Below are 27,517 nucleotides of genomic sequence, written 5' to 3' on the forward strand. Positions count from 1 at the left end.
TGTGTTTTAGTGGAAAGGCGCCTTATAAGAGTGAAACATTCAGCAAGGTCAGCGTAACATCCAGCAATCCACAAACTAGTATGTGACATCAATCTAATATAGCACCAAATCCACTTGGTAGTGATTTTGATGGAATGGGAGTGAGTTGATCTGACATGTCTTCTAAAGAGGAGTACTTTAGAGCCATGATATTGGACCAATGTTGGTTTTTGAAAGTGTGCTGATTTATTATTTGTTTTTGTTTGTGGCTTGTTATTTTATTAGGGATGGGGTTTTAAAAAGCTACCCCAAAAATTCCCCTGTCATTATTTACTGTCTAGTCTAATTATGTCACAAAATGAGGAAAAAATGTAGGAACTCTGTCATGTAAATAAACTGGGTGTGTATTTATAGTTTTCAGCAATGGAGAACAAGTTGCTTTTGAGTTGCTCACAATTTTGAGGAATACCATCCACCTGTGATAGAAATCTAGGACAGTTTCTTTCTCCCCATTAGATATACTGTGTGTTTTTATCGGAAACAAGAGATTGCACATTGTTTTCCAGACCTTATACTTTCATTTTAGGAGTGCATTTTATGTCCTTGGCAGATGCTTTCTTACTGAACGACTGACAAGAAAGTGCTAATGGTTTGTGTGTATCAGACTAAACCTCAGGCTCTGCCAAAAACAGTAATACTGCATTGCCAGCACAGTCAGTGTGTGATTCACACTTAGAGTAGTGGCATATTAAGATAAAACCACAAACTATTCAACAGGAACTGTAGAAACACATTTGTTGCACAGTGTTGTTCTACAGGCTTAAATGTTCACTTTCTCATTACACACATGAAGTGATATTCAGTTCTTTCATCCTCTGAATCATACCTCATCATGAATTATCTAAATGAACTCATTCCATTCTGAGTCACATCAGTTAATCACTTACCTTGAATCAAACTAAAGGACAGCCTTGTGTAGTTTTGTCTACGATTTTGCCTTCAGGAGATCAAACTGCTCATCTCCCATTGGTCCATAGACCGCTGACTAAAAAAAAAGATAGAAAGAAGGTTGAACCAGTTGTTAAAAAGCACATAAAACAAGTAGTTTCATTGTTCTTTGGAATGTTATGAAACATTATGACTGCTAGACTTTTAATTATATGCTGCTAATGCTGACTAATGTTTTGTCATTTTGTTCTTTTTTTTTTTTCATTTTTTTTTTTTTTTTCATTTGTATTATTTTGTCCAGTGTATTTTTGAATCATCCATTCTTTGCCTGAGTTGTCCTTTAAGTTGCATTTTGATTCCAGCTCAAGCTACAGTGGAAGATTTCCAGATCCGACCTCATGCTCTTTACGTCCACTCCTACAAAGCGCCAACGTTCTGTGACTACTGTGGAGAGATGCTGTGGGGACTCGTCCGGCAGGGCCTCAAATGTGAAGGTAGCAGTCATATAAAAACATTTATATTCTAAATAAATATTTGCTCCAATGGTTTTCATCATTGTTTAAGCATGTGAATTTAAGTAATGATTTTAGTATTATTGTCTGTAGAATGCTGCAGTTATGACTAAACTAATATCTCTGTCAACAGTCTACCACTATTTTATACTTGCCATTGCCATGACAATCATTGCACAAGGATTAACAATCATTGCACAAGGATTAACAATCTCAACAATCGTTCATGCACTTGACACATCATGTCCCACAATAGTTATTACTAAGTGTATACTGTATTCATGCCCCTTCTGTGCAAAAAGGTTATAGTATTATTATTATTAATTTTGTAAATTTATTTTCTTAATTCACTTACTTTGGCAGGTGTGGCAATAATAATTGTTATCCTCGTATATTATAGCCCTTGGCTAGTATATTATTTTATTTTACTGGCCAGACATTTTACATGGAATGCAAGAACAATGCTAATGGAAAAAAATCGATATATATAAAATATAAATCTCAAACATTAAAGACAATTATTCCATATTTAATATTGGTCAAAAAGAACCAACCATCACAAAACTAAACACTTTATGGCATACCATAAAAATAACCTAGTTCTCATTTCCAGTAGATTTCACAATGACTGATTTCTCATCTTTTTTATGTACAGTGACAGATGCTGGCATGTCAGAAAACACAGGTGTTTGATCCGCATTACCTATCTGATCCAGGGGATATGAATGTTTTTTCCTTAGGCCAATCACATAAAGCTGAAAAGACAGCAGTTTCTCCCTGAAGTCGGAGGGCAAGTGCTGGGCAAGACTTGTTCTGTGGCGTAATACTAATCCATTGCACCGCATCATTCTTTAATCGAGGCTTTACGGTGCGTGTCCACTGGCGCGAAGCGAGCGGAGCGGATCGAGCATTTTCAGTTAAGTCCTATTGAAGTTGAGCTAAGCTGAATTGAAAACGCTCGCTCTGCTCCGCACCAGTGGACAAGCACCGTTACACCGTATTTCTTACACGTATTTGGCTCTCCCTATTGTTGCGGGTGTATTATTGATATGTGAAAGTCTAGACCCTGAATATGAGACGACCCATTCAGAACAATACGGGTATAATACAAACATTCGAACATATACATATATTTGATATAAATACACGTGCATGGAGTGGTGGATGATATGCAAATCCATGTTAAATTTGTTTGTTACAACATGTTTCCAAACTATTTTCTTTACACTATCAAAAAGCCAACAAAACAAATGATATCATATTCTTTTGCATGTTTATATTAACTTGCTGTTTATTAAAACAAAGTCAGAATCTCATTAAAGGAACACTCCACCGTTTTTTCATATTAAACTATGTTATTCCCCTAACTAAGACGAGTTGATACATACCTCTCTCGTCTCAGTGCGTGCACTTAATAGGATAGGTAAAAAGGATAACTATAATTTATGGTGGAATAGCACTGGGAGCACTTCGACTCGGCGCAGTAAAAAGTCACGCCTGAAAAATCCTCTCCCCCTCACTTCTGTCATTAGAACCAACGTGACTTTTTACTGCGCCGAGTCGAAGTGCTCCCGAGTCCCTGTGCTATTCCGCCATACATTATAGTTATCCTTTTTACCCGCTTAGAAAAGCGCCACGTTTTATTTTGTGTCACCATACTTGGTCGTGTAACTACTCGTGTAACTGTATTTAAATAGGGAAAACGTGGAGGTGTTTAGTCGCTTCTAACTTCATCTCTGTTTGGATCCTAATGAATGAACTGGGCTAAGCTAAGTGCTATCAAAGTGTCGCCGCGCGCCAGAGCGATTAAGTGCACGCACTGAGACGAGAGAGGTATGTATCAACTCGTCTTAGTTGGGAATAACATAGTTTAATATGAAAAAACGGTGGAGTGTTCCTTTAAGTTTTTAAAACCTTTTTTCAATGCTTCAGAAATAGTCAAGTCAAGTCATCTTCATTTATATAGCGCTTTTAACAATGTAGATCAGGGGTGCCCAATCCTGCTCCTGTCGATCGACTGTCCTGCACAGTTCATTTCCAACTCTAATCAAACACACCTGCCTTTAATTTTCAAGTGATCCTGAAGACCTTAATTGGTTGCTTCAGGTGTGTTTGATTAGGTTTGGAGATGAACTGTGCAGGACAGTTGATCGGCAGGAGCAGGATTGGGAACCCCTGATGTAGATTGTTCCATACAAGGATAGTTTAAAGTAACAGAGATTGTTTTGGCTTTATAGCAGTTCTTGAATAAAGTTATTTTCCAGCTAAAATTAATTTGATTGATTCACTTCCGTCGCAATGATCACTAGTTATTAACTTAGGGGCCGCTAACACAAGCGGTTCACTTAACACAAGCGGCACAATTCAATTAAAATATAACATAATACACGGGAAAACACATATTGGTTGAATATTTTTTAAAGCTATGGTCATGTTTTCTTTTCTTTTTTTGCCACGCTGCTTAGAATTCCCAAAATGAACTTTGGTTTGGCCTGATTTAGTTTGAAACCAGTTAATTCTTTGATTTAGCTTGAATTCTATCTGGGTTTTTAGGTGAAACATCTTGTTTTCAGTCTCCCATGTCCATGTTCGTATGAATTGAAGTCAGTATAGTGCAGTCTAGTGTGACTGCAGCTTTATTATTGATAATAATCACTTAACAGAATATAATTAACTCAATAAAAACCAGGTGTTCAGTAAAAAACAGCTAGGGTTAAGCAGCTAATCGTAGCACAATAGAAGCTCTCACAAATCATTACTACCATTGTTATGAAAAGAAGAAAAATTTAGAAAGGATTTATGTAATCCAATCTTTGTTTGCCGAGTGATCTAGGTGACTGATCTCCCTGATGCTCTTGTGTCTGAATGGGAGTGAATCCCTGCATTCATATTCCAACTTGTGGAAAACTACCCAAAGAAGAGGGAAAGCTGTTTTAGCAGCAATTGGATGATTAATGCTTTTTGCCTGTTACATTTTTTGTCATTTTGCATTTTGCACTTTTCAATTAAAATAATTTCAGTTTGAGTTGCTGAAAATTACATAACGAACTATTGAATGGTTGAAAAGACAGCAACAAAAGAACAAGTGACCTGAATCAAAGGATTCTTCTGGTTCAGAGTGTTCTTATTGAGTCTGCTTTAAAGATCTCTGATGGATTCAGGCACGCGGTGTGATGTGTCAGTGCTGCCATCAGTCTTTGAAGCTGAAATCAGGGGCTGTTTGAATGGAACCCAGTGTTTCTGCCAAGCGCTGGATGTGACATTCAAAAGCTGCACGAAGATTATGGGCTCCAGTTGTAAGAAGCCGCACTGATGGATACAAGCTGTTCATATGTAGAGGCATGCTAAAACACTTTACGATTCATGAAGTTTAGATCTAAAATCCCCACCCAGTCCTCAGGAGATTCATTTGGTTTCTCAGGAGGATCTGGCCACAGGTCTGTAAGTTTGAAAAGAGAAGCGGAGCCCCCTGCTGGAGGTCTGATGAAATTAGCCTTGTGTCTGTCTGTGTAATCTTATCTTGAGTCCTTAAACCTTATACTCGATTTGTATCTTCTTTACCTTATACCCGAACCCTAATCCTATTCCTGATCTTGTTTTAAACCAAATCTCATGCTTTCTTCTGACTCTAATCCTAAACACTAAAGCTTTCCTTGTGGATTTTTTAGGATGTGGCCTGAACTATCACAAGCGATGCGCCTTTAAGATCCCTAACAACTGTAGCGGTGTAAGGAAAAGACGCCTTTCCAATCAGTCTCTGCCCGGACCTTCGCTGTCTGTTCCCCGTCCCGCACCAGCCGAGCATGCTGTCGTGGGCCTGGAAGAGGTGAGGAAAGATCTGACTTACTATTTATTTATTTAGAAAATTCTAAATCATCTAGGAATCTTTCCATAGCACTCTACAGGGAATCAAAACAAGTGGCATTTATTAGGGTTATTATAAATTATTAGGGGTGTAACGATACCCTCCTGTCACAATTTGATACATATCACGATACTGAACTCACAATACGATATTATTGCGATACTCCAAGACAATTTAGGTATTACATTGTGGGTGTAAATGTATAGGCCTGGACTTGATGCATTGAACCCAATGCACAGGACAATGGTGACACCAGAATAAAAATATTCATGATTCTGAAGCTGAAAATACAGAATTATTTTAGACGAATATGCTTGCACTCTGACACTGACTAGATATATATTTAAAATAATGTAGGCCACTTTTTACTGGTAACATCAGACATTTGCCATTATCAGGACCCTCAAATATTCCGCCATTGCATTATTACACATTATATTCAACATTATATATATAGTAGTTAAATGTAGTACTAAAACTCTGTAAACTTGAATTGAAAACAGTCTTTTTTATTTTGGGTGAACTATACACAATACATATTGTTACAATCCACGATACATATTGTTGCATTTTTGTATTGCGAAATATTGTGACATGATATATTGTTACACCCCTATAAATTATTGATAAACATATGAAATATACATTTATTATATTTAATTTAAAATATAAAATATGACATGTTACCTGTGTAAACCTTAGTGGAACTGACACCTGGACACAAGCTTTTAAAAATTAATTTACCAAATTTTAACCAAAAAATTATTAGTGAAGAATATTAAGTTAGTTAGAAAATGTCCAGTATAATTTCTTGTAGATACTACTTGGTTTGATATTTTATGAAGTGGAATACATACTGTTTAAATGTGGGATAGGTATCCAAATACTTTTTTATGCTTTCACCCATCATTAATTCATAATGCTAGTTCAATTTAACACTGTTTTGTGACAAATGGGTTAAAAGATATGCATGTGATAAAGTGATGGCCTTGCATTAGCCGAAACCCAAACATGGCAAGGACATTATGTCCCTTTTAGTTGTCTCACAATATCCCCCTTGAACACTTTATTTTCCCTTTAATTTTATGCTCATTTTATTTCAAATAAACAACTCTTGAGGCCTGGCACTGTATTTGCTGTCCCCGCCAAACCTTGCAGCTGTATTTAAAGCATGGGTACATTGTGAAATATATCAAAATCAGGCTGGTTGCAGTTCAGACCTAATGAAACTTTTTCCACTAAAGTGCATATTTGCAACAAAAGGTGTTTTTTTAAAAATAGAATTAAGGCAAATCAGATCAAGAATTTCTGATTTCTCCCTTTTTTTGTTGGTCAGTCTCAAAAATCATCTATGTTTGTAAAATTGTCTATGGTTGGACAGGTTTTATTTTAACTAAGTGGTCAGTTTCGAAACATTCTTGAGATGACCGCAATGAAGTTCTCAGTTCTCTATTTATTTGCAGTAATGAATCTGAGCTGCCATTCCAGAATGTTGTTACTGTAATATGTGAAAAACAAATCAGTAAAGATAATTTCCACTCTTTCACATGCATCTAGACCAATTGCTGCAGCACTCTAAAAAAATGACACTTCAAAGGTTTCAGTTTCTGTAATGTTTTTGAAAGTTGTCTCTTCTGCTCATCAAGGCATTTAGTATTTGATCAAAAATACAAATAAAAACAGTAATATTGTGAAATATTATTAGTTTTAAAATAACGGTTTTCTGTTACAATGTAATTTATTCCTGTGATCAAAGCTACATTTTTCAGCATCATTACTCCAGTCTTCAGATTTCATATGATCATTTAGTGTATGTTTGTCATACTGTACTGCTTATATTATTCTGTGGTATGCAGTATGTGTATTGTGAACAGTATGTGAATTGCAGCTAGTGTTCTTTTCTGAATCTTATTTTTTCTTCCATTGCTCTCCACTGCAGCAGCGCCTCCTTCAGGAGCCAGGTAAGCGGATGCCATCGTGGAGCGGTCGGCCAATCTGGATGGAGAAGATGGTCCTGGGACGTGTGAAGGTTCCTCACACCTTTGTGATTCACAACTACACCCGTCCCACCATCTGCCAGTACTGCAAACGGCTGCTAAAAGGGCTTTTTCGCCAGGGCATGCAGTGTAAAGGTGTGTATCGCTGTCTTCCTTCACTCTTTCCAATAAATAAAATATTTCTAGTCAAATGTAGGGGAAAAAATTACCACAAAGTGTTTTCTTCAACAGACTGTAAATTCAATTGCCATAAGCGGTGTGCTTCAAAGGTCCCAAAAGACTGCCTTGGAGTCTTCAATGGAGGTATGGTCATTTCAGCCACAACCAATTAAAATGAGAAACAATGTTCTAACATTAAAAATCATCACATAATTCTACTGTATGTTCTTTCAGAGCCGGCCAGCCCTGGTCCTGACTCCGATACCACGATGGAAGTAGACAGCAGTGATGTGAACAGCGATAGCAGTCGGGGTCTGGATGATTCAGAGGAACCTACCACTCCAGAAGACAAGATCTTCTTTATGGACTCCCCCTTCATGGACCGTGAGAAAGATGAAGAACCTGTGAAGACCATCAGGTATATGCTTTGGACAATAAATATCTTGTGAAAGTTGGAGTTAAAGCATAAAGGAATAGTTTACCCAAAACTGAAAATGATATAATCAAAATAAAAGGCCTTTCTCTGGCTTCTCTGCTAGCTCCAAGGCACTCATGCCTGATCATTGGCTGAGAGCATGTTACTCGCATCTAGTTCCAGGGAACTATATGTGGAGTAAGTAGAGATGGATATTACGAATTGTTGGAGCTTATGACCCATGATATGGCCAGATTAAGTTAAAACTGGTCTGGTGTGACGCAGGAATCGCTTGTAGCCGGTTGGCCCTCTCCAGTGAGCCTTCCGTTTCTCCTGGACCTGCACACTGAGGTGACTGGATCATGGAAGAATCCTTATTCAGCTTGTGTAGTTACCTCTGCACAGTTGAATTATTCGAATGCGGAGGGACTATGCATGCAGAGATATGTGAGGATGCCCCGGGTTGAAGAGAACCTAGCTAGCCCCCGTCCCGTCTTGCTCTCTAAGCCGCGTCAGACAACATTGCGGCTGGTGGGCAAGGCATGCCTTGAAGACCTTCTTGAAGACCTGGACCGGGGTGAGGGGTTGTCCCCTGAGGCAGTCAAGGAACTGTGCACGTGTCGAGCATTTAGGGGTGTGATTAGTCCGTCCTCCTTGACAACCTCTGGACTTTTCGGCACTGCCATTGAGACGGTGGTGAAGTTAATAGAGGCGAGAGCGCAGCCAACTGCCTTAAGGAAGTTCATTCCTCGCCTGATCTGGCTCATCCTGCTCAGGCTCTCGACCTCTACAAATGGTCATTTGTGAGGTATATATTTTTTTGTTAAAAAAAAAAGGAGAAACTTGCAAAATAAGATGGGTTGATGCCCATTACTGGCTAAATGAAGGTCAGAGCGGGGCCTTTTGCAGAGCTGGATGGACTTTATCTTGATTAGCGATCTATTCTCTGTTGCCCTCTCCAGTTCATTTAGACTGGACAGATAGAGAACTGATGAATATGCCCTGCACACTCCCTTCGGTACGCTGTTCCCTTAAACTGGGGTGTTAGTGGCCAGTATGATGACATGTAGAGTTGCTGAGAGCGACCTCACACTTCATCTGTCACCTGCTTCGGCTGTGGACTTTGAGATTGACGTCATTTTACACATGCCTCTGACACCGGGTTCAGTGGTACACATACCCATAGCATCAGCAACTGATGCAGCGTCTCATTACCTTGTCAGGGAACCAGGATTACATACATAATCCTAAAATGTTTACAAGATTTCCATATCAAAGTGAGGATATGCGAATATACCAAAGTTCTGAGTTTTTCTTGATCACTGATCCACATTCACGCAATAGATCTGATGTTTTTTTCGTGTCTTTTTGAAGCCCCTCGACCAGCACCAATATCCCACTGATGCGTGTAGTTCAGTCCATCAAACACACCAAACGGAGGAGCTCCACTATGGTCAAAGAAGGATGGATGGTGCACTACACCAGCCGAGACAATCTTGTAAGATTTGATTTGATTTGATTTTTACATGTAAAGCTGCTGTTTTATTTATGTATGTGATGAATGCACTTTAATAAGAAAGCATCTGCTATGGGCATAACTGTATAACTGGATGAATAACTAACTGAAACTGCTAGTTAGTGTTACACCGGGTTCTAACTACATGTGACGCGCGATAAAATGTATCTTTTCCATGTTAATCAGAGTTTTTGTCCTAACCAGCCGCGACGACGTCACGCGACGTTTCTATTTTAGAAATGGTTTCTATTTTTCTGCGACGTCGCACTGGAACAACAAACACAAAGTGTGGCAGTGATAATCTCAGGCACTGTTAATGTGTTGTATTTAATGTTAAAAGCGTGCAATGTGACTGAATATCATTTAGTGCTCCAGCTTTGTGTCTGTAAAAGCAACAATGGATAATTCACCTCAGATCTTGAAATTAAACAAATGGAAACAAGAACGTTCAAACTGTGAACAAACAAGTGTATTCTTTGACAAAGATTGTTTTAGTAACTCAGTAGCCTTTGTATTTTTAATAATGTTTAAATGGTATAATATTTGTGAATTTGATTATGTACTTATCCATTTTCTTGTGAGTGCCGTCAAGATTACTCTCTGGTGCTGTGCACTCGCTGCGAGACTCCGCCCACACGCTGTTCTGATTGGCTGTGGGTTTTGATTGATTTTGATGAATCTTGCAGTCGTGTCGCGTCTAGTTTTTGTCGCTGGAATCTTATCGCATCGCGACTGGTTAGGACACTGTGTTAGCCATTTTTCAGTAGCTCATCTGGTTGCTCATGCAGTACTTTATCAGATATGTGTAAAAAATAAAATATATATATACCATGCCCAAAAATCTATTTCTAGTACATTGAGTTTACTTTATCAATATAGAAGACCATTTTAACAAGTTTCATTCTTACATCTACTATAATAAAATATATTGTTAGTTCCGAGATTCTTCATGTCAGTGACATAGATTCACTATGAATATTAGTGTGTTCTGATGGAATGGTGGTAGAATTTTTGTTAAGCGTTTCAGAGGTTCTGGGTTCTAATCCACCCTAATATAGTTTTCAGAAAGTGGTATGGACAATATCGACCCTGGCAAAAAGCGGTGGGAACATGTCCCACCTGTTCCACCCGCAAATGTCCTATCTGCCGTTACACATTATAAGTAGCATAAACCTTATACCATCGTCTTGTAAGTCAAATGAATTTGCATTAGAGTAAATGTACTGTATTGTTTGCTTAGTTTTGAAGTCAGTTAAATCTGTTTTGTCCTCAGAGAAAGAGACACTACTGGAGACTGGACAGCAAGAGTCTGACTCTGTTTCAGAATGACTCAGGAGCCAAATATTACAAAGTAAGAGTTTTACTCATATTTAACTAAAATACTTTGATTACAAAAAATGTGTGTTATAATTGTCGGGGTTCATGTATAAATTATATTCTCTGTTAGTTAAATTTTTTTTGTTAGTTTTTTTGTATATTTTAATGTTATTGAGAACAACCTTTAGAATGTCACTGGAAATTATAATATTGCTCATATACTTCTAACGAAACTGATTATGCTGTAGTTCATCTTTGATCTTTGTAATGTCAGAACATTATAATTAATTGCTCATCTAGAGCATTGCAGACAGCTAAAGGCAGTAGTATTTTCCCCTCTCATAAATACCACTGAGGTCTCTGGTAAGTACCACAGAATAACCCCTCCTCCTCCTCTGCTTCAGCATAGCCAAAAGCCATTTAGAAAGAGACAGGACGTGCATCAAATACACTGTGTAGTGATATGGTTATTGCTATATTTTACTGCTGTATTGAACAAACCAATATAATAACTTTTATTCTGAGACTTGAATGGCATCACTGCATTTCTGTATTGCATTATACAGTATGTGTTTGTACATTCTAGTAGTACAGCAAGTATGGTGGTAGATCATTTAATGCTCCTTCGCATTTTAAAGGATGTATGTTCACTTTTAAGAAAACTGGAATGCTGAGTTGACAAAATGTTATTATTAAACCTCATAAGTCTGCAATTTAATTAGGTACATACACTGAAAAAAACGTAGGATTTTCTTATTTCTTTACTTACTGTACAATTTTCACTCGAAATTGCTAGTACATTTCACCAAAATTACAAAGAAACAGCAAGTAATTTTTTTAATTAAACTTTAAATTTTTTAAGACTAATATAATATGTTTTTGTTGAAAATACTCTTTTATTTTATTTTTATTTACAACTTTGGAAAATTATTTTTAATGAGTTTAATGAGTCTGGATTCCAAAAAAATTTACTGTGAAAAGTTAACTTCACAAAAGTGAACAAAAAAGAACTCCACATACTGAGTATGATAATATAAGATGTTAAAGGTGCATTGATATATGTGTAGTTAGTTGTGTGGCTAGATATTAGTATAGTGAGTATAGGTTGTATATGCTCAGAATGCGTGTTTCAGATGCATTTTAATATAAGTGCCCCATGTATGTACACAATAAGTGCACTGTATCAAATTATATATTTTTTAAATGTTAGTACATACTGTATAGTTAAAGACACTTAATTTAAAGTGGATCCAAACTTACTATTAATCAAAGAATGCTGACAAATAAATCTATAATTTATAATGCAGCACAACAGCAACCATCATTTTAGAATGATTACTAATGGATCATGTGACACTGAAGACTGGAGAATTGATGCTTAAAATTCAGCTTTGCCTTTGATCAAAAAATGCAGATTTCTTTCAAAAACATAAAAAATCGTACCAACCTCAAACTTCAGAACCAATGACTACCTCTGGGAATTGTGCTTTGGTTACGTCTTCTTTAATGTGCGCACATCTGTGGATGTAAAGGTCTTATTGCCATAGATTTGAAGAAAAAAAAAAGTTTTGAACTTGTGTGTTTCTGTGATTGTTCCTGTATTCCCAGCTGTAAAACTGAAGTCTGGAAACCTCACCGCCCTGTGTGAGACTTCAGGGTGTGTTTAAGACTGTTTTACACACCACTTTATTATCATATTGGCACTCTGCTCGGGTCTGAAATCCTAAAAGAGATACTACTACTTTTAAGTTTTGACATTAATCCATACTCTTGGCAAAATAAGAGAGATTCACCATTATTGAAGCACTACTGTACATTATCCTAAAGAGTAACTTGATCAAATTGGTAACAAAGGCTCTCATTTGGCTTTATTGTAAAAAATGTGTTAGCTAAATTGATTGTGAGGTAAAGAAGCACAGACTTCTCAGCAAAACGTGTAAGGTATATGATCCTCAAAACAACCTTATGCTTTAAACCTTATAACTTAAAGTACAGCGTGAGACATGATCATGCATTTGATTTCCATCTATAACTTAACAGAACCAGTCAGATTTGCCCATTTGGAAATCATAGTGTTCTCTTTTGAAGATTGAAGCCCTCTACTTTTGGTTTTTGGGTAAGGGGGTTTCAGGCCTTTCTTGGGATAACCACAGCCCACCCCCATAAGTGTGGCCATCTCCTTCATAATGTATCAGTGGCTAGAGTAAGACTTGCCTACACACTCATACACGTATACACACGCGCTTCTGCTGCTCGGCCCTGTAATCATGGGGCTCTTCATAGGGTTGGGTCACATGATTCACCCACCAAACCACAAGCACTTCATCTCATATTCAGAGAAGACCGCAGGCGCAGCATTCACTCTGATTGGCCACAGCTACTGTTTTTCTGAGAGCAAGTTTGGGGGCTGAGCAGAAGGTGGACTCTTAAGAGACTGTCTTTATCAGACTTGGCACATTAGGCTTTGCATCGTCAATGAAGATTGACGCATAACTCTGGATGGCAACCTTTATCTGCGTTTGTAGATGGTGCTTTTTTTGACGTGATAAGGAAGATCTGTTTGACCTTGGAGGAACTAATTGGACTCTTTACATTTCATCAGCGAGACACTATTGAATTAATGAAATTTTCAAGCCAAACTTCAAACTAGACTGGAGATTTTTATTCAGCATCACATGGACTAATTTAATGACTCATCTGCAGACTCAAAGAGCAAAATCCAAGGTTGTTTAATTGTTTAAACAGTTTTATCTAACTGTCAGTGAGTCAGCGTCTGAATTTCTGACTCATTGTCTGACCCGCAGGAGATTCCCCTGTCAGAGATCTTGCAGGTGGAGGTTGCGCGTGACTTCAGTAGTTTAGCCCTGGGAGGCAATCCACACTGCTTTGAGGTCATCACAGCCACCATGGTGTACTACGTTGGGGAGAACACCGGCGGCCCCCACCTCCACATACACAACCCTGCGCTGGCGGCTGGAGGCGTGGGGCTGGAGGTGGCCCAGGGCTGGGAGAGGGCCATCCGCCAGGCCCTGATGCCCGTTCCAGTAACACCACAGCCCAGCGTGGGCGCTGCTGCGGGACAGAATAAAGATCACAGTGAGTAGTAAAGTCTTCAAAAGTCTTTAAAAACATGTGAAGTGTTCATACTGTTCTTTTCCATAAGTTAAAGTGGTTGCCAGCTTCTACCACCAAGCTCCAAAAAGGACCAAAACAAAAGTGTCTATGAAGAATTTGGTGCAGGATTTACTTTGAAACGATTTTCACTCAGAAATTGCTAGTGAATTACACAAGTTGTTGCAAAGATACGGCAAGTAACACAATGGATTAAACGTGAAATTTTGGAGTAAAAATGGCTGAAATGGTGTTTTCTTATAAAACGTACCGTATTTTCCGCACTATAAGGCGCACCTTCAATGAATGGCCTATTTTAGAACTGTTTTCATATATAGGGCGCACCGGATTATAAGGCGCATAGAATAGAAGATACTGCAGTCAAACGTTTGACTGGGTTTGCGTTATGCAGTGGTCACCAACCTTTTCAAGCCTAAGATCACATCCAAAGTCCAAATGTAAACCAAGATCTACCACTTGCAAAAAAATATGAACAAACAAGTGGCTGAGCTGTAAAACCTTATTTATACTCGACGCGTCCGCATGAGCGCGAAGGTAATAAAAAACTAATATCCGTCTGCTCGGGCAGATTCGGCTCAAAGTCGTGCTTCTTCGGATGCAGAGACGCGCGCGCGGCAAAATGACATCATTGTGACAGCGCGCGCGCCTCCGCATCCGAAGATGCACGACTTTGAGCCGAATCTGCCCGAGCAGACGGATATTAGTACATCTCATCACACCGGCACCCAGTTTGCGCGTCTAAATCAGTTGTATGGTCTGGTGTTCAGTCTAAAACAAAACAGTTGCGTCAAGTATAAATGCCTCGTCTGTTTGGGGAGGGGCGCGCGCAGTCAGCGGAGGCTCGCGCTCCGGTGCCAGGCGAAAGTATAAACAAGGTTTAAGTCAGCGGTTGTTTTACAGACATTAATATAAGGCGCCAGATCCATATATAAGGCGCTCCGGATTATAAGGCGCACTGTCGTTTTTTGAAAAAATTAAAGGCTTTTAAGTGCGCCTTATAGTGCGGAAAATACGGTACTCCAATGATCTTAGTTTTCTTTACAACTTTTTTTAAAGTGTATGTTTCAAGTCGTACGATACCTTTTTGTGAGGAAGAGACCAAAATTTAAGCTGTCATTGTATATTTTGTGCATCTGGCACTTTATGACAATTTTTTTTTTTTTTTTTTTTAGAAAAACAGTAACTTTAACATTCGTGACCGGCATTTTGTTTTACTCCATCCTCTGCACTTCTGCGTTCTTCAATTCTCACCTAAGCTTACGCTATGCCTACTTCATACGTCCTACCCTTCCACCTGAACTCGACTCTCTCGTGAACGCGTGTACAGCCGTTGCTGGAAGCCAAGTGATTATAGTTTACAAAGTTTTAAATGGGGATGTTTTTCTTACAAAAATCTTACAAAAATCTTACAAAATGTCATTACAAAGCTGAGAAAGACCCAGGATATTTTTTGATATAACGATTGTGTTCGGCTGAAAGAAAAAAGTAATATACACCTAGGATGGCTTAATTTTTTGGGTGAACTATTCCTATAATAAAAAGGTTCGGTTTAACATTTTGGTGCAGACATTATTCTCAGTTGTTTGTCAAAGCACTATTACACACCAACAAAGATAAAAGTGGCAAATAAAAAATCAGTAGATATCTCTTGTGTCCATTAATGTATTATTTAAAATACAGTTCAAGGTGTTTTGTTTTTGAAAGACATTCATACTTTTGTTTAGCAAAGATGCATTAAACTGATCAAAAGTACAGTAAAGTGACTATTTTTAATTAAGTCTGTTCTTTTAAATGTTCTATTCGTCAAAAAATCCTGAAAAAAAGCAGCTTTGATATTACATTGATATTAATGAGAAATGTTTATTGAGCACTAAATCCGCATATTAGAATGATTTCTGAAGGATCATGTGACACTGAGGACTGGAGTAATGATGCTGAAAATTAAGCTTTGATCACAGGAATAAATAACATTTTAAAATATTTTAAAATAGAAAACAGTTATTTTAAATTGTAAGAATATTTCACTACATTTACTGTATTTAATGGCAGCCTTGCTGAGCATAAGAGACTTCTTTCAAAAACATTATCAAATCTTACCAACCCCAAACTTTTGAACGGTAGTGTAATAGTGTTACCTTAATTGCTACATATTAATGATTAAAATGTTGTACACTCACATGTGATGAAGGCCTATGTAATGTGCTTTGGGTGTACAGTAGTACATATGAAAGCGCTATATAAATGCTTCATTCATTCATTCATACGTTTGGAAATCTTAAATGTTTAAACAAGCAGTCATTGATGAAGCAATGGTACAAACTGAGACAAGTGTGGCTTCCACACCACAGATTATGATTCATGAAGATTCAAGGATGCAATTTTTATTTAGTTTTGTATGAAATGGATTTTTTTTTAAACGTGGCAGCAGTTAATGAACAAAATTCGTGCATCTACATTGATAGGTGTCAGTATAAAGCCCAAGACAACAGAAAAGAAGAAGAGCAAGCGAAACAAAAACAGAAATGTACTGTGCCTTTAATCTGATGGTTGAGTTGTGACTCTCAGGCAGATTTGCAGCTCTATTCTGGAGAGTAAACGGCTGAGCTTTAGTCTTTAATATCCTGATGCACCTTCATTTAATTGTATTGAAAGACAGAAGATTAAAGAGGTTTGACAGGTCTGGATTAATGAAAGCTGTTTAGTTATGAAACAAACACACTTTTAATTCAGTATTCAGAGGAGATTTCAGCCCATGATGAATGGCATTCTTAATTAAGAGCTTGTCTGAAGACAAGCGAAGCCTGTGCAAATCCAACCCAAAAAATAATCAGAAAAAAAAACACCTTTACAATTACTATGTCTAGCTCACCCTTCTTGTCATTCTAGTAATGTGCAATTTATTATATACTTCAGATAGGATTTGCTTAAATTATTCTCACATTTTGCACAGGCAAACAGAAAAAGGCTGGTGGAAAATATGTCTCGGCAATCAAATTGATAAATGTTACATTACAATTTGTTGCATGTGTTGAATGTGATACTAATTAAAATTAAATATTTTTCGGCCTCACATTTTCCCACATACAAATTTGAAATCATATTACCTATTAAGAAATGTCAAGGCTAATCCAAATATCTGTATTTTGTTTTGTGTGTGTGCGTGTGCATTGCAGAGGAACTGTCCATCAGTATTTCTGTAGCTAACAGTCAAATCCAGGAAAATGTGGTGAGTTTTGAATGTGTTTACCGACAATATTTCACAATTACATCCCTTATTATACACACTTCTGCTTGTTCGGTCATGGCCACGGGCAAGTCACACCACAAGAAAACTATGAAAAGCTGAGAGAGAAAATTTAGGGTTATCAATATTTAGACTGAGAAATTGTTATTGGGTTGAATGTACTGGTAAAATTATAGTTGATTTTAATATTTGTCAATCTTCAACTTTGTTTGCTTTGTCTTTAGGACATTAGCTCAATCTATCAGATATTTGCTGATGAAGTGTTGGGCTCTGGACAGTTTGGCATCGTTTATGGAGGTACAGAGGAAAATGAAGTATTCTTTATATATATATTTATAAATAATGCACAGCACCAGGGTTAACATATATCTGCTAATTTCCCATATCTTACAGTGTATTATTCTTCTGAAATTCTAAAATCATTTCTCTCATTATAAATCTTACAATATAATTACATTTTATTTATAATATACACTGTACACACCAAATACATTTCGTCTCAATTTTGAACGATCTGTTGTTTTATAACTTAAAACCTAAAAGCATTTTTTGTTAAATCTTTTCCTTAAAATGTGTTTGTGCTGCGTTTCAAATGATTTTCTATTCTGTTTCAAGGGAAACATAGAAAAACAGGCAGAGATGTGGCCATCAAAGTAATAGACAAAATGAGATTTCCCACCAAACAGGAGAGCCAGCTGAGAAACGAGGTTGCCATCTTACAGGTAATCAGTCTTTTTAACGTGATTATGGCAGGATAAGAGTCGTGGATGTGGACACCACTGCAAACATGTTAATTACTTCCTTAATGCATTATGGTGGAGAGAGCTGTTCTCTTTAATGTATTTGACGTGGTTGTTCTTTTCTTGTAGAATTTGCACCATCCTGGTATTGTAAACCTGGAGCGTATGTTTGAGACTCCAGAACGAGTGTTTGTTGTCATGGAGAAACTCCATGGTGACATGCTGGAGATGATCCTGTCCAGTGAGAAGAGCAAACTTCCAGAGCGCAACACCAAGTTTCTGGTCACACAGGTTTGCAGATACTTTCCTTCTCCTCCTATCCCTTCAAATCAAATTTCTCCATTTTCTATTCTGAAGTGCATTTTGTTTAGATGAGGCAGTAATCTGGATGTCATCTAGAGCTAAATTAGAGCGGCGAGTCTGTGGGTTGATTAGAGCAGTGGGGCCCCTGAGGGCCGCGGGAGCTCATCCATTAGCCATGGATCTAAAGCCCCAGAGCTGCTGCCATGTGGTTAAGATGCTTCTGTCTGCGGTGTCAGGAGCCAGTGCTTCTATGAAAGTAAATGGAAACATTGAATGATTGTGATTTCACCCTGATAGTCAGTGACTTTGCTTTGGTTTAAACATTGAAAGGAATGAACATTGTTGTTGCTATTGTTGTCTATTTTATACCCTGTACAACCCAACTGTCATCCTATCAAATACACTCACATTCATACACTACTTTCAGAAGTTTGGGGTCAGTAAGATCTGTTAATGCTTTTGAAAAATGCTTCTTCTTGCTCATCTAGGCGGCATTTACTTAGAATATTGTAGAATATTATAATAATTTAAAATAACTGTTTTCATTATATATTGTAATAATATATTGTAGTAATATATTGTGAAATATTATTTATTCCTGTGATCAAAGCTGAATTTTCAGCATCATTACTCCAGTCTTCAGTGTCACATGATCCTTCAGAAATCATTCTAATATTCTGATTTGCTGCTCAAGAAACATTTCTTATTATTAATGAAAACAGTTAATTTTTTTTTGTGGAAACAGTGAAACATTTTTTTCAGGATTTATTTTAAGAATAGAAATAAATATTTTTTTATTTGTAAAAATGCAACTGTCACTTTTGATCAACTTGTAGCCTCTTGCTGAATAAAGGTATTAATTTCTTTAAATAAAATAAAAATGCAATTGACCCCAAACTTTTAAATGTAATGTAATATGAGATGGGACAAAGTCAATAATGGATAATGAACATGAGTTTTGTTTTGGGTACTTAATCTTAATCAAACATTTTTTATATTTCCTCTTGCCTGTTTTACCTTTTACTGTGTTGAACTAACGGTTTTCTAGCACAGCATGAATCTTAAACAAGAATTTACCAACCATCTCTCTAACCACCCATCATGTTATCGCTGTTTCTCTGCTTCTGTTGTGTTGAAAAAAATCGAATCTTTACATCTGGAACAGTACTATGATTAAGTGTAATATCCATGGGATGAGATGTTATGAATTGTTACTGTGTGTTACTGGCATTACCCTACGGCCTACAATGTCAGTCCAGAAAGCTAGAAAACTTGTCATATGTCAAACTGTCATATGAAACTTTTAGCTGCTCATCTAGAAATTCTCTGATTTATTCAATCAGATAGAGCAACATGACAGTGTTTCAAAGTTTCTGTTGATGATAATCAGAAACAAATCAAAGGTTTTTCTTGACATCTAAAGTGGATATTACATTGATGGCCAGTTAAAGCTTTAGAAACACCGTCCAGTTGATGAATGCATGGAATTAAGTGACTGCTTTACTGTCATAGATCCTTGTGGCTTTGCGACATCTCCATTTCAAGAACATTGTTCACTGTGACCTGAAGCCAGAAAATGTGCTGTTGGCGTCTGCGGAGCCGTTTCCTCAGGTAAACAACAGTGAATAAACCATGCTATCCTTGAGGAATTACTATATAATAACACCTAAGTGGAGTTGGTGAACCTCTGGGGGTTTTAAAGTGGTCAAAATTATTTGTAAAGCACTTTTCACATACACATTGTTTCATTGCTGCTTTACAGAAAATCATGATGTTAATGTTTATAATTATCTTCATGCCTTATAGTCACATTTAGCAGATTAGAGCTAGATGATAATATAGTTTAATTTTGGGACTACACAAACAACCAAGCTGTTGAGATTTGCTATAGTATATATCGCTTTAAGTGAGTATACTGTATGACTGCAGATAAAGTTCTGAACATACTTATATCTTTATATAAAGAGCTGGGTGATAATATAGTTACGTTTTGCAGCAATATAAATTATCACTGATATTTGCTATATAGTATATATTGATTTGCATGAATGTACTGTATGTATGAGGATAAGTTATGGGATAATGTACCTTATCTCAGAATAAACCCTGACAGGGCGATCAGGACGGTCTTGCATCACTCTGATGGGGGTTTATTCTGAGATAACAACCGACTGGATGTACATTATCCCGCTTATTACACGGCTACTTACCACATAAGTAAATAATTAGACGCATTATATTGATATGTTGAAATAATGATATGAGTGACAGTCTAAATATTTGATTAGCTCTAGCTTCCGCAGAGAGAGCAGTTGCTAGCAAGCGGCAAGTTCAAACTAGATGGACATTTAAGGGATACCGTACAGTCATACCACTTATTTATTACACAGCATTTCGCCACATAAATAATTATGGGGATAAGAGATATTGATTTGAGATTAAACTGTTTTTAAATGTTTGTTATCTTATAAATTAATCCATTAAAATGTACAAAACAATCGTTTTAAAATGGCAGCAGCTGCGTTTGTATGAAACGAGAGAGAGCGAGTCCACGATACCAGACATAATTAAACAACTGTACACAAAATATTGATTTGAGTTTAATATTTTATTAGCTCACCAAACGCTAAACTTCAATAAGGAAAAAACGTTCCTTGCAAGTATAAGCGCTGACTTCAGTAACCCGGATGAGCCTGCGTTATCTGTTTTTACCGGTTGTTATCAGGAAATAACACCGCTGGAAGGTGCGGTTGATCAATCAGAATCAAGTATCCCACAGAGCCGTGTAATAAAGCTGGATGCACCTGGAACATGTTTGATAAAAGGAAAAGCTAATAAAAAAAATGTATAAAAAATGTACAGTTAAAACGAATAAATAATTTAATATGAAAACAATCAAACTATTAAATCTTTAGTTTGTTTACCTGCATGTATTGTGGCCGTTAAACAACATCAGAAAACCGTAAACATGCAGTTTTGTTTTTAAAAGGGATGGTTCACCCAAATATGAAAATTCTGTCATCAATTACGCACCCTCATTTCATTCCAAACCTTAAGATTTTCATTCATATTCAGAACACATATTTTTGATGAAATCTGAGAGCTTTCTGTCCCTCCATTGACAGTCTATGCAACTACCACTTTCAAGCCCCAGAAAGGGAGTAAAGGCATCATTAAAGTAATCCATGTGACTCCAGTGGTTTAACCTCAATTTAATGAAGCGACTTGATTGCAATACATATTTTACCACTTTATTTGCAAAATATTATATTTATATTGAAGTGTTAACTTCTCATTTGAGTAAATGCTTTGGGTCACATCTGATAATCTACATTTTGAAATTCCCTGTAACAACACATGACCAAACTCGACCGCTTGCTCTCATGTTCCAGGTAAAACTGTGTGACTTTGGGTTTGCTCGGATCATCGGGGAGAAATCTTTCCGGCGCTCAGTGGTGGGAACACCAGCGTACTTGGCCCCGGAGGTGCTGCGCAGCAAAGGCTACAACCGTTCCCTCGATATGTGGTCAGTGGGAGTCATTATCTACGTCAGTTTGAGCGGCACCTTCCCCTTTAATGAGGACGAGGATATTAATGACCAAATCCAGAACGCAGCGTTCATGTACCCTTCAACACCCTGGAAAGAGATCTCTGCAGATGGTAAGTCCCCTGCTTTACTGGTTTACACCTGAACTCATACACAGCTACTTTCTAAAAAATGAATCTGTTTTCTCAGCACCACCATGTTTTTGCTACAAAAACTATGGGATAAAATAGTTGCAGTTGCAACCAAATAAAAACTGGTCTTAAAGGCAATGACTTTGTTTTACAAACGACTAAGGTGTTTTTCATTTGAATATGTCTGTGCTATACTGCGTGATTTCTATCTTCCGCCACAGTAGAAAGAGGGAGGTGTCTAGATGTGTGTCAGACAGCAAACAGACTGTCCACCCCCATGTGTGTTTAGAATAGTTCTTTCCGCCCGAGACCTGAGAGATTATACCAGCCTCTCCCAATTTCAGTCTGTCCTACTCCTCTACAACTCTATAAATGTCATTTCTCTGTCTCTACATTTCACATCATTACAAATTTAGTTTTATAGCTTGGTTTATTTTTGTGGGAGCAATTATACTTAAATTCATCATTACATTAGTTGGATTTAATGTTGAACTGTGTGTGAAGAAACCCTCTGTACAGCTTATATTTGTTTCCGTTCCAAATTTTGGGGGTCAGTAATTGAATTTTATTGTGCAATGCTTTTATTAATTTGATAAAAGTGCAATAAGACATTTATGATATTGAAAAAGATTTATATATCCAATAAATGCTGTTCTGAATTTTCTATTCATCAAAGAATCTTTTAAAAAAAGGATTACGGTTTCCGTAAAAATATTAGGCTGCACAACTGTTTTCAACATTGATAATAATAAGAAAGGTTTATTGAGCAGCATATTAGCATCAATGATTTCTGAAGGATCATTTGAAATTTCAGCTTTGCATCTCAGGAGTAAATTGCATTTTATATTAAAAATTTCACGGTATTGCACAATATTTCACAATATTGCTGTTTCTACTCTTGGCTATTTATCAAATAAAAGCAGAAGAAAAAACCTTTTGCACACAATCTACCACATGCCTTCTGTCATCTGATTATAGTTTATACGTTTTTAGCAAGTAAAAGGTATTTTAGTATAATTGTACAAACCTCCACCTTCACCTTCTTTTTGCTGTGAAATCTTTACTCAATTTTATAAAGTAAACGTAAGATTAACCTTTATATTGTTAGTAATATTTCAAAATAAACACCTGCTGGACTGAAGCAACATGGTTTACTTGATTATCCATGCATTATGTTTTAGAAAAATCTTGTTCAAATTTGAGGATCAAATATGATCCATCAGGCTTTTGAGGAAAGTTTATTTGTTCATCTCTCAATAAAAACTACAGAGCTTTGATCATAAAACTAAACATTTAAATATCATCTTAATAAGACAATAAATATTATTAGCAGATATAGAATGGAAACTGATATTTATATGCATTTTATGTAAGTGGTCTGTTATACTGCTATAAAGATCTAATTTATTTACATGACAGGCTATCAGCATTTCATCTTTTTTATATATATTGATTTTTCTATGGACTATTTTTCCATATGTCAGGCTTTACTAGGGTTAATTATACATTTCAAGTAGGCCAAATATATATTTTCTGTGTAACTGTCAGTATATTCTTGTCTTATTTTTCTATAATTTTACTAGAATTATAACTCTTTCTTATAACTCTTATAAGTATATCTCTGATATGTACATAAGACTAGACTGAAAGCGTACTGTCTTATTTTTAATTGAAAAGAAGTATACTAACAGCACACTTTTTTGTTATGTGTTCAGATAACTCTTTGGTAAATGCGGCCCAGATCTGTAATTCTGTAACATCCTAATCATGTATTTGAACTCCATAGCTACAGATCTGATCAACAATCTTCTCCAAGTGAAGATGAGGAAGCGTTACAGTGTGGATAAGACTCTCAGTCATCCATGGCTACAGGTAAGGAGCCTAGAGACCTGTAAAATCTCTTCTCTGAATGTTTTATTATAGCTTTACACCTCAACCTGTCCTTGTCTGCGCTGTCCCAGGACTACCAGACGTGGCTTGATCTGCGAGAGTTTGAGACGCGCAGAGGGGAACGCTACATCACTCACGAAAGCGATGACGCGCGCTGGGAAAAGTACGCTTTCGAGCACAGTCTGATGTACCCTAAGCACTTCATCATGGCTCCAAACCTGGACGATATGGACGAGGACCCCTAGTGGCCATACGGGCTGAACTGAGAACGGGGTCATTTGAAGACAGCAACCTGTTAATGGTGTGTCGCTATGGAGACTGAAACACATCAGCAATCTGAAGCGGACGATGAGGAGAGCAAACTGTCTCGAGGCCAGCGAGGTTGAGCGCTCTCGGGATGTCAGCGAGAGTCATGGAAACTGTGGATCCTGTTTCAGAGCGTGGAAGTATTCGTTGGAAGTGCATTCAAGTCTTAATGACTGTTCTTTTCCAAAAGGTGCTGTTATGTTTGTTTCTTATCGAGGTGTGTGTTCACTATGTCAGAAACTCACGTTACAATCATACAAAGGATAGTAACAGAGAGAGCGATGTGGTCGTTCACAGCCTTTCATTTTGAATGCATCAAACTGGAACATGCATTTTTTAATTCCTGTTATATTATTTTCTAATTCATTTTACAACATAGTTTTTACGGCAGATTGAATGATTTCAAAAGGGTCGTTTTTTTGTTGTTGCACTAAACAATACAACCACTGCAGCTGGTACAATTAAATGAATTATGTGAGATGACAGCACACCATTCTTCAAGAACCCAGAAGATCGGTGGATAAAACGAGAACTACACCTGCGCTACAGTGTGTTTAAACTCTGAATAAATGTCTGAATTGAATCTGTCAGATGGAATGGGAGATATTATCTTCCTCGGACCAAAGACATTTGTGTCTGTCGTGACTCTTGTTCTTACATCGTTTTAGAGCTGTTGTCCACAGCTGCATTCTTTACAGAGCCATTCTTTTTATTTATTCCTCATACTGCAGTCTTAAAGTCTAATAACAGCTAAGCAGTGCAGAGAGATGTGTTGGTCAAACGCCTACTGTGAGAAAGCTTTATGACCTATTAGCAAAGCTCTTTTTAATACAAAAAAAAATGATGTATTGAAAATAACTGCTAACAACTTTTATTAGAGAAAGAAGATGAACAGTGTTATCTTTTTTTCTTTCTTTCTTTTCTTTTCTTTAAAAAAAATAGTTTTTATGTTTTGTTGTTGTTTGTGGTATGTGCTGTACCAAAGAATGAACCTTTCTAACTATGAATCCCAGAACTGGAAAATCTGAAAAATATTTTTGGACTTTTTGTTGTAAATACTACCTACAACATTAAAATAAAGCTGGATAAATTGGGTTTCTGAAAGTGGGCAGTACATTGTACCCACGTCCCTCTACACACACACACACACACACACACACACACACACACACACACACACACACACACACACAGACACACAGACACCCTAGTGAGAATTAATGAATATCAGGGTAAAATAAGCCATTTCTATGCAGTTTCTTTCACCGTCCATGAACTGAAAGCTGTTCCATACATTTTGAAATCTGGGAGAAAAGAATTGAGGATTTCTCTAAATCATTGCATCTCTGTGTTGCCGCTGGATTGGCAAGTGTCAGTGTTCTGTATATTTTAGTACATCCTGATTCAATAAAAAAAAAAAATACACTCCATGAGTGTGGGGTGATTTTTCAGTTTAAAGGTTTTGGATTTGCCCCTTGTTAAGGAAAGATTGATTTTACAAATAGCCTCGGCAGGTCATAAATTGGTGGGAAAATACTGTGGACGAATATTTGAGGGACCGGGGTCGTATCATGTCTAAGGACCAGAATATCATAAGCTGTCAAGTCACCTTTATTTATGTAGCGCTTTTTACAATACTGATTGTTTCAAAGCAGCTTTACAGGGATAACAGGAAAATAATGCAACAAAGTCATAGTCCATCTTAAGTAAGTTCAGTGATGTTTCATTTTGTTGTAAAAAAGTTATTCATTTAGTTCACTTCATCTAGACAGCCGCTCTGGAGAAAACAGTGATGTCATCGTCCAGCTCAGTTCAGTTCTCATATAATGGTGTCAGTGTAAGCAGATCAGTAATATTGTTGAATATTAAGTGTATAATAACTAAGCAAGCCAAAAGCAAGGAACCAAAACATAATCTGGTGACAGAATGGAGAAACAAAACTTGGGAGAAACTAGGCTCAGTTTCACACAGTTAGTTCTTTCTGCAAAATTTCCACAAAATTTCTGTTTACAGATCTTGTGTGAACAAGACCTTTTGAGAAATACGGGTAAAACAGTTCTGGAAATCTGCAGGGATGAAGAGTTATAACATTACCAGTAAATTGCCATGTGTGAACAAAGCATAAGGCCAGAAATACTAGCTGTGAGTTCTCAGCCAATCTGTGTAATTGCATTCAGTTATTAGTTTCTAGCGATGCAATGTCCACTTTGCATGTTGTTGTGTTCAAGTATAGTCTAATTCAAGTGAGAGCATTGGCCACAGCATTTTTAAAATCACATCTCTATGACCCTTACTTCTTTGGACTTGTGCCAAACAACCACGTAGCAAACCACTAAAACCATTTAGAATATATTAGCAACTTCATTTTAATACCCTGGCAACTGTGGGCTAGCACCACTTTTTTTTTTTTACAAGAAGTGTATGTATTATAGAAATACATTTCTGTCATCAGTGTTTGGCATGGTAATGTGTATGACAATGTTGATATATTTGGTCTTTGTGGAATAGATCTAGTACGGGACTTGCTATTGCCAGTAAATACATGACACTGCTGTGAGCAAGTAACACATGTTGCTGCTTTACGTAAATGTATTACCAGATCTGTAGCAGATCTATATAGGTGGAGCTGGGGAAGGTGGAGGGTTTCTGAATAATATGAATATATAAGAAATATGCTACTGGAGTGCAAATCAGCGGTTACCTATAGAGAACAATGTGATAGCAAGCAGATTAAGTTAAGGACCGATCAGCCTGCGCAATCTAGAGTTTCATGACAGAACTGTGTAAGTGGAAAGATGAGCTAATCTCCGACCACATTTACCAGCCTTAACCAGGGCACACGTTTAAACATCATGGCATCACTGTTTTTACACTTTGTTAAGGAGCCTGTTTTTTGTGGGTGGTCTCTGCTTCTGTGTTGGTGATCTTAAAGTCCCCCTGTGGTGAAAATTAAGTTTGTAATGGTGTTTATATGTCTATGTGGTGTTTTTAATATGGTTTAAGACAAACCATGTACAAATGCATTATTTTCTCCTTAAAACTACAGTGAACCAAAGACAGTCTCATTTGCATATTCATAGAACCGCGTATACTAAATGAGGCAAGGGTGTAGAGTTACATTTAAGCTATTTTAAGGCATGAATCATTTGAAATATAATTTTGGTGATCAAAGATGAGTTTTAAGGGATAAATGTATTGACTACAGGGGGACTTTAAGGCACCCACACTTCAAGATAATCGGGCTGATTTCGTGCCCAAGTCTTCCATTCCAACAATCCTAGTTAAAATCCTGATTATCTTGATGGTTCTACAGATGATCTTATCAGATTTCCCCGTGGTGTGAGGTGTGTTGAGAGTGACTGAAACTACTCAGAAGAACGTTGGGGCCGCACTTATTTCAAAGCGTAAATATCCAACATGTTGAATATTTATGATGAGAAATCCTGTTGTGTGGGGGGGAGCCCCGAGGACAAACGTGCGCACGCTCTGTAGATCGTCACGTGGAACGAAAAGATA

General features: G+C 37.1%; 1 protein-coding gene and 1 long non-coding RNA gene across 2 annotated transcripts in view; one reads left to right on the forward strand and one right to left on the reverse strand.

Moving 5' to 3' along the window:
• prkd3 (protein kinase D3) overlaps window positions 1–25,096 on the forward strand; it is an 83,828-nt gene extending 58,732 nt beyond the window's left edge. Inside the window, exons 4-19 of the mRNA XM_082143453.1 lie at window positions 1,290–1,421; window positions 5,108–5,265; window positions 7,244–7,436; window positions 7,533–7,604; window positions 7,695–7,878; window positions 9,250–9,373; window positions 10,665–10,742; window positions 13,513–13,804; window positions 17,014–17,066; window positions 17,309–17,381; window positions 17,700–17,806; window positions 17,954–18,115; window positions 19,640–19,738; window positions 21,520–21,787; window positions 23,592–23,677; window positions 23,767–25,096. Coding sequence (XP_081999579.1) covers window positions 1,290–1,421; window positions 5,108–5,265; window positions 7,244–7,436; window positions 7,533–7,604; window positions 7,695–7,878; window positions 9,250–9,373; window positions 10,665–10,742; window positions 13,513–13,804; window positions 17,014–17,066; window positions 17,309–17,381; window positions 17,700–17,806; window positions 17,954–18,115; window positions 19,640–19,738; window positions 21,520–21,787; window positions 23,592–23,677; window positions 23,767–23,940 — 2,255 coding nt within the window. The 3' untranslated portion in view covers window positions 23,941–25,096. The remainder of the gene's footprint in view (window positions 1–1,289; window positions 1,422–5,107; window positions 5,266–7,243; window positions 7,437–7,532; window positions 7,605–7,694; window positions 7,879–9,249; window positions 9,374–10,664; window positions 10,743–13,512; window positions 13,805–17,013; window positions 17,067–17,308; window positions 17,382–17,699; window positions 17,807–17,953; window positions 18,116–19,639; window positions 19,739–21,519; window positions 21,788–23,591; window positions 23,678–23,766) is intronic.
• Window positions 24,938–26,622, reverse strand: LOC309479515. Its single transcript, XR_014199253.1, has 2 exons — window positions 25,168–26,622; window positions 24,938–25,133 (listed from the first exon to the last, which is right to left on the reverse strand). It is a non-coding gene; the product is annotated as an uncharacterized lncRNA (long non-coding RNA).
• Between the last annotated feature and the right edge of the window lie 895 nt (window positions 26,623–27,517).

Source organism: Leuciscus leuciscus (genome assembly GCF_965113295.1).
Source record: "Leuciscus leuciscus genome assembly, chromosome: 17".
Taxonomy (NCBI): Eukaryota; Metazoa; Chordata; class Actinopteri; order Cypriniformes; family Leuciscidae; genus Leuciscus; species Leuciscus leuciscus.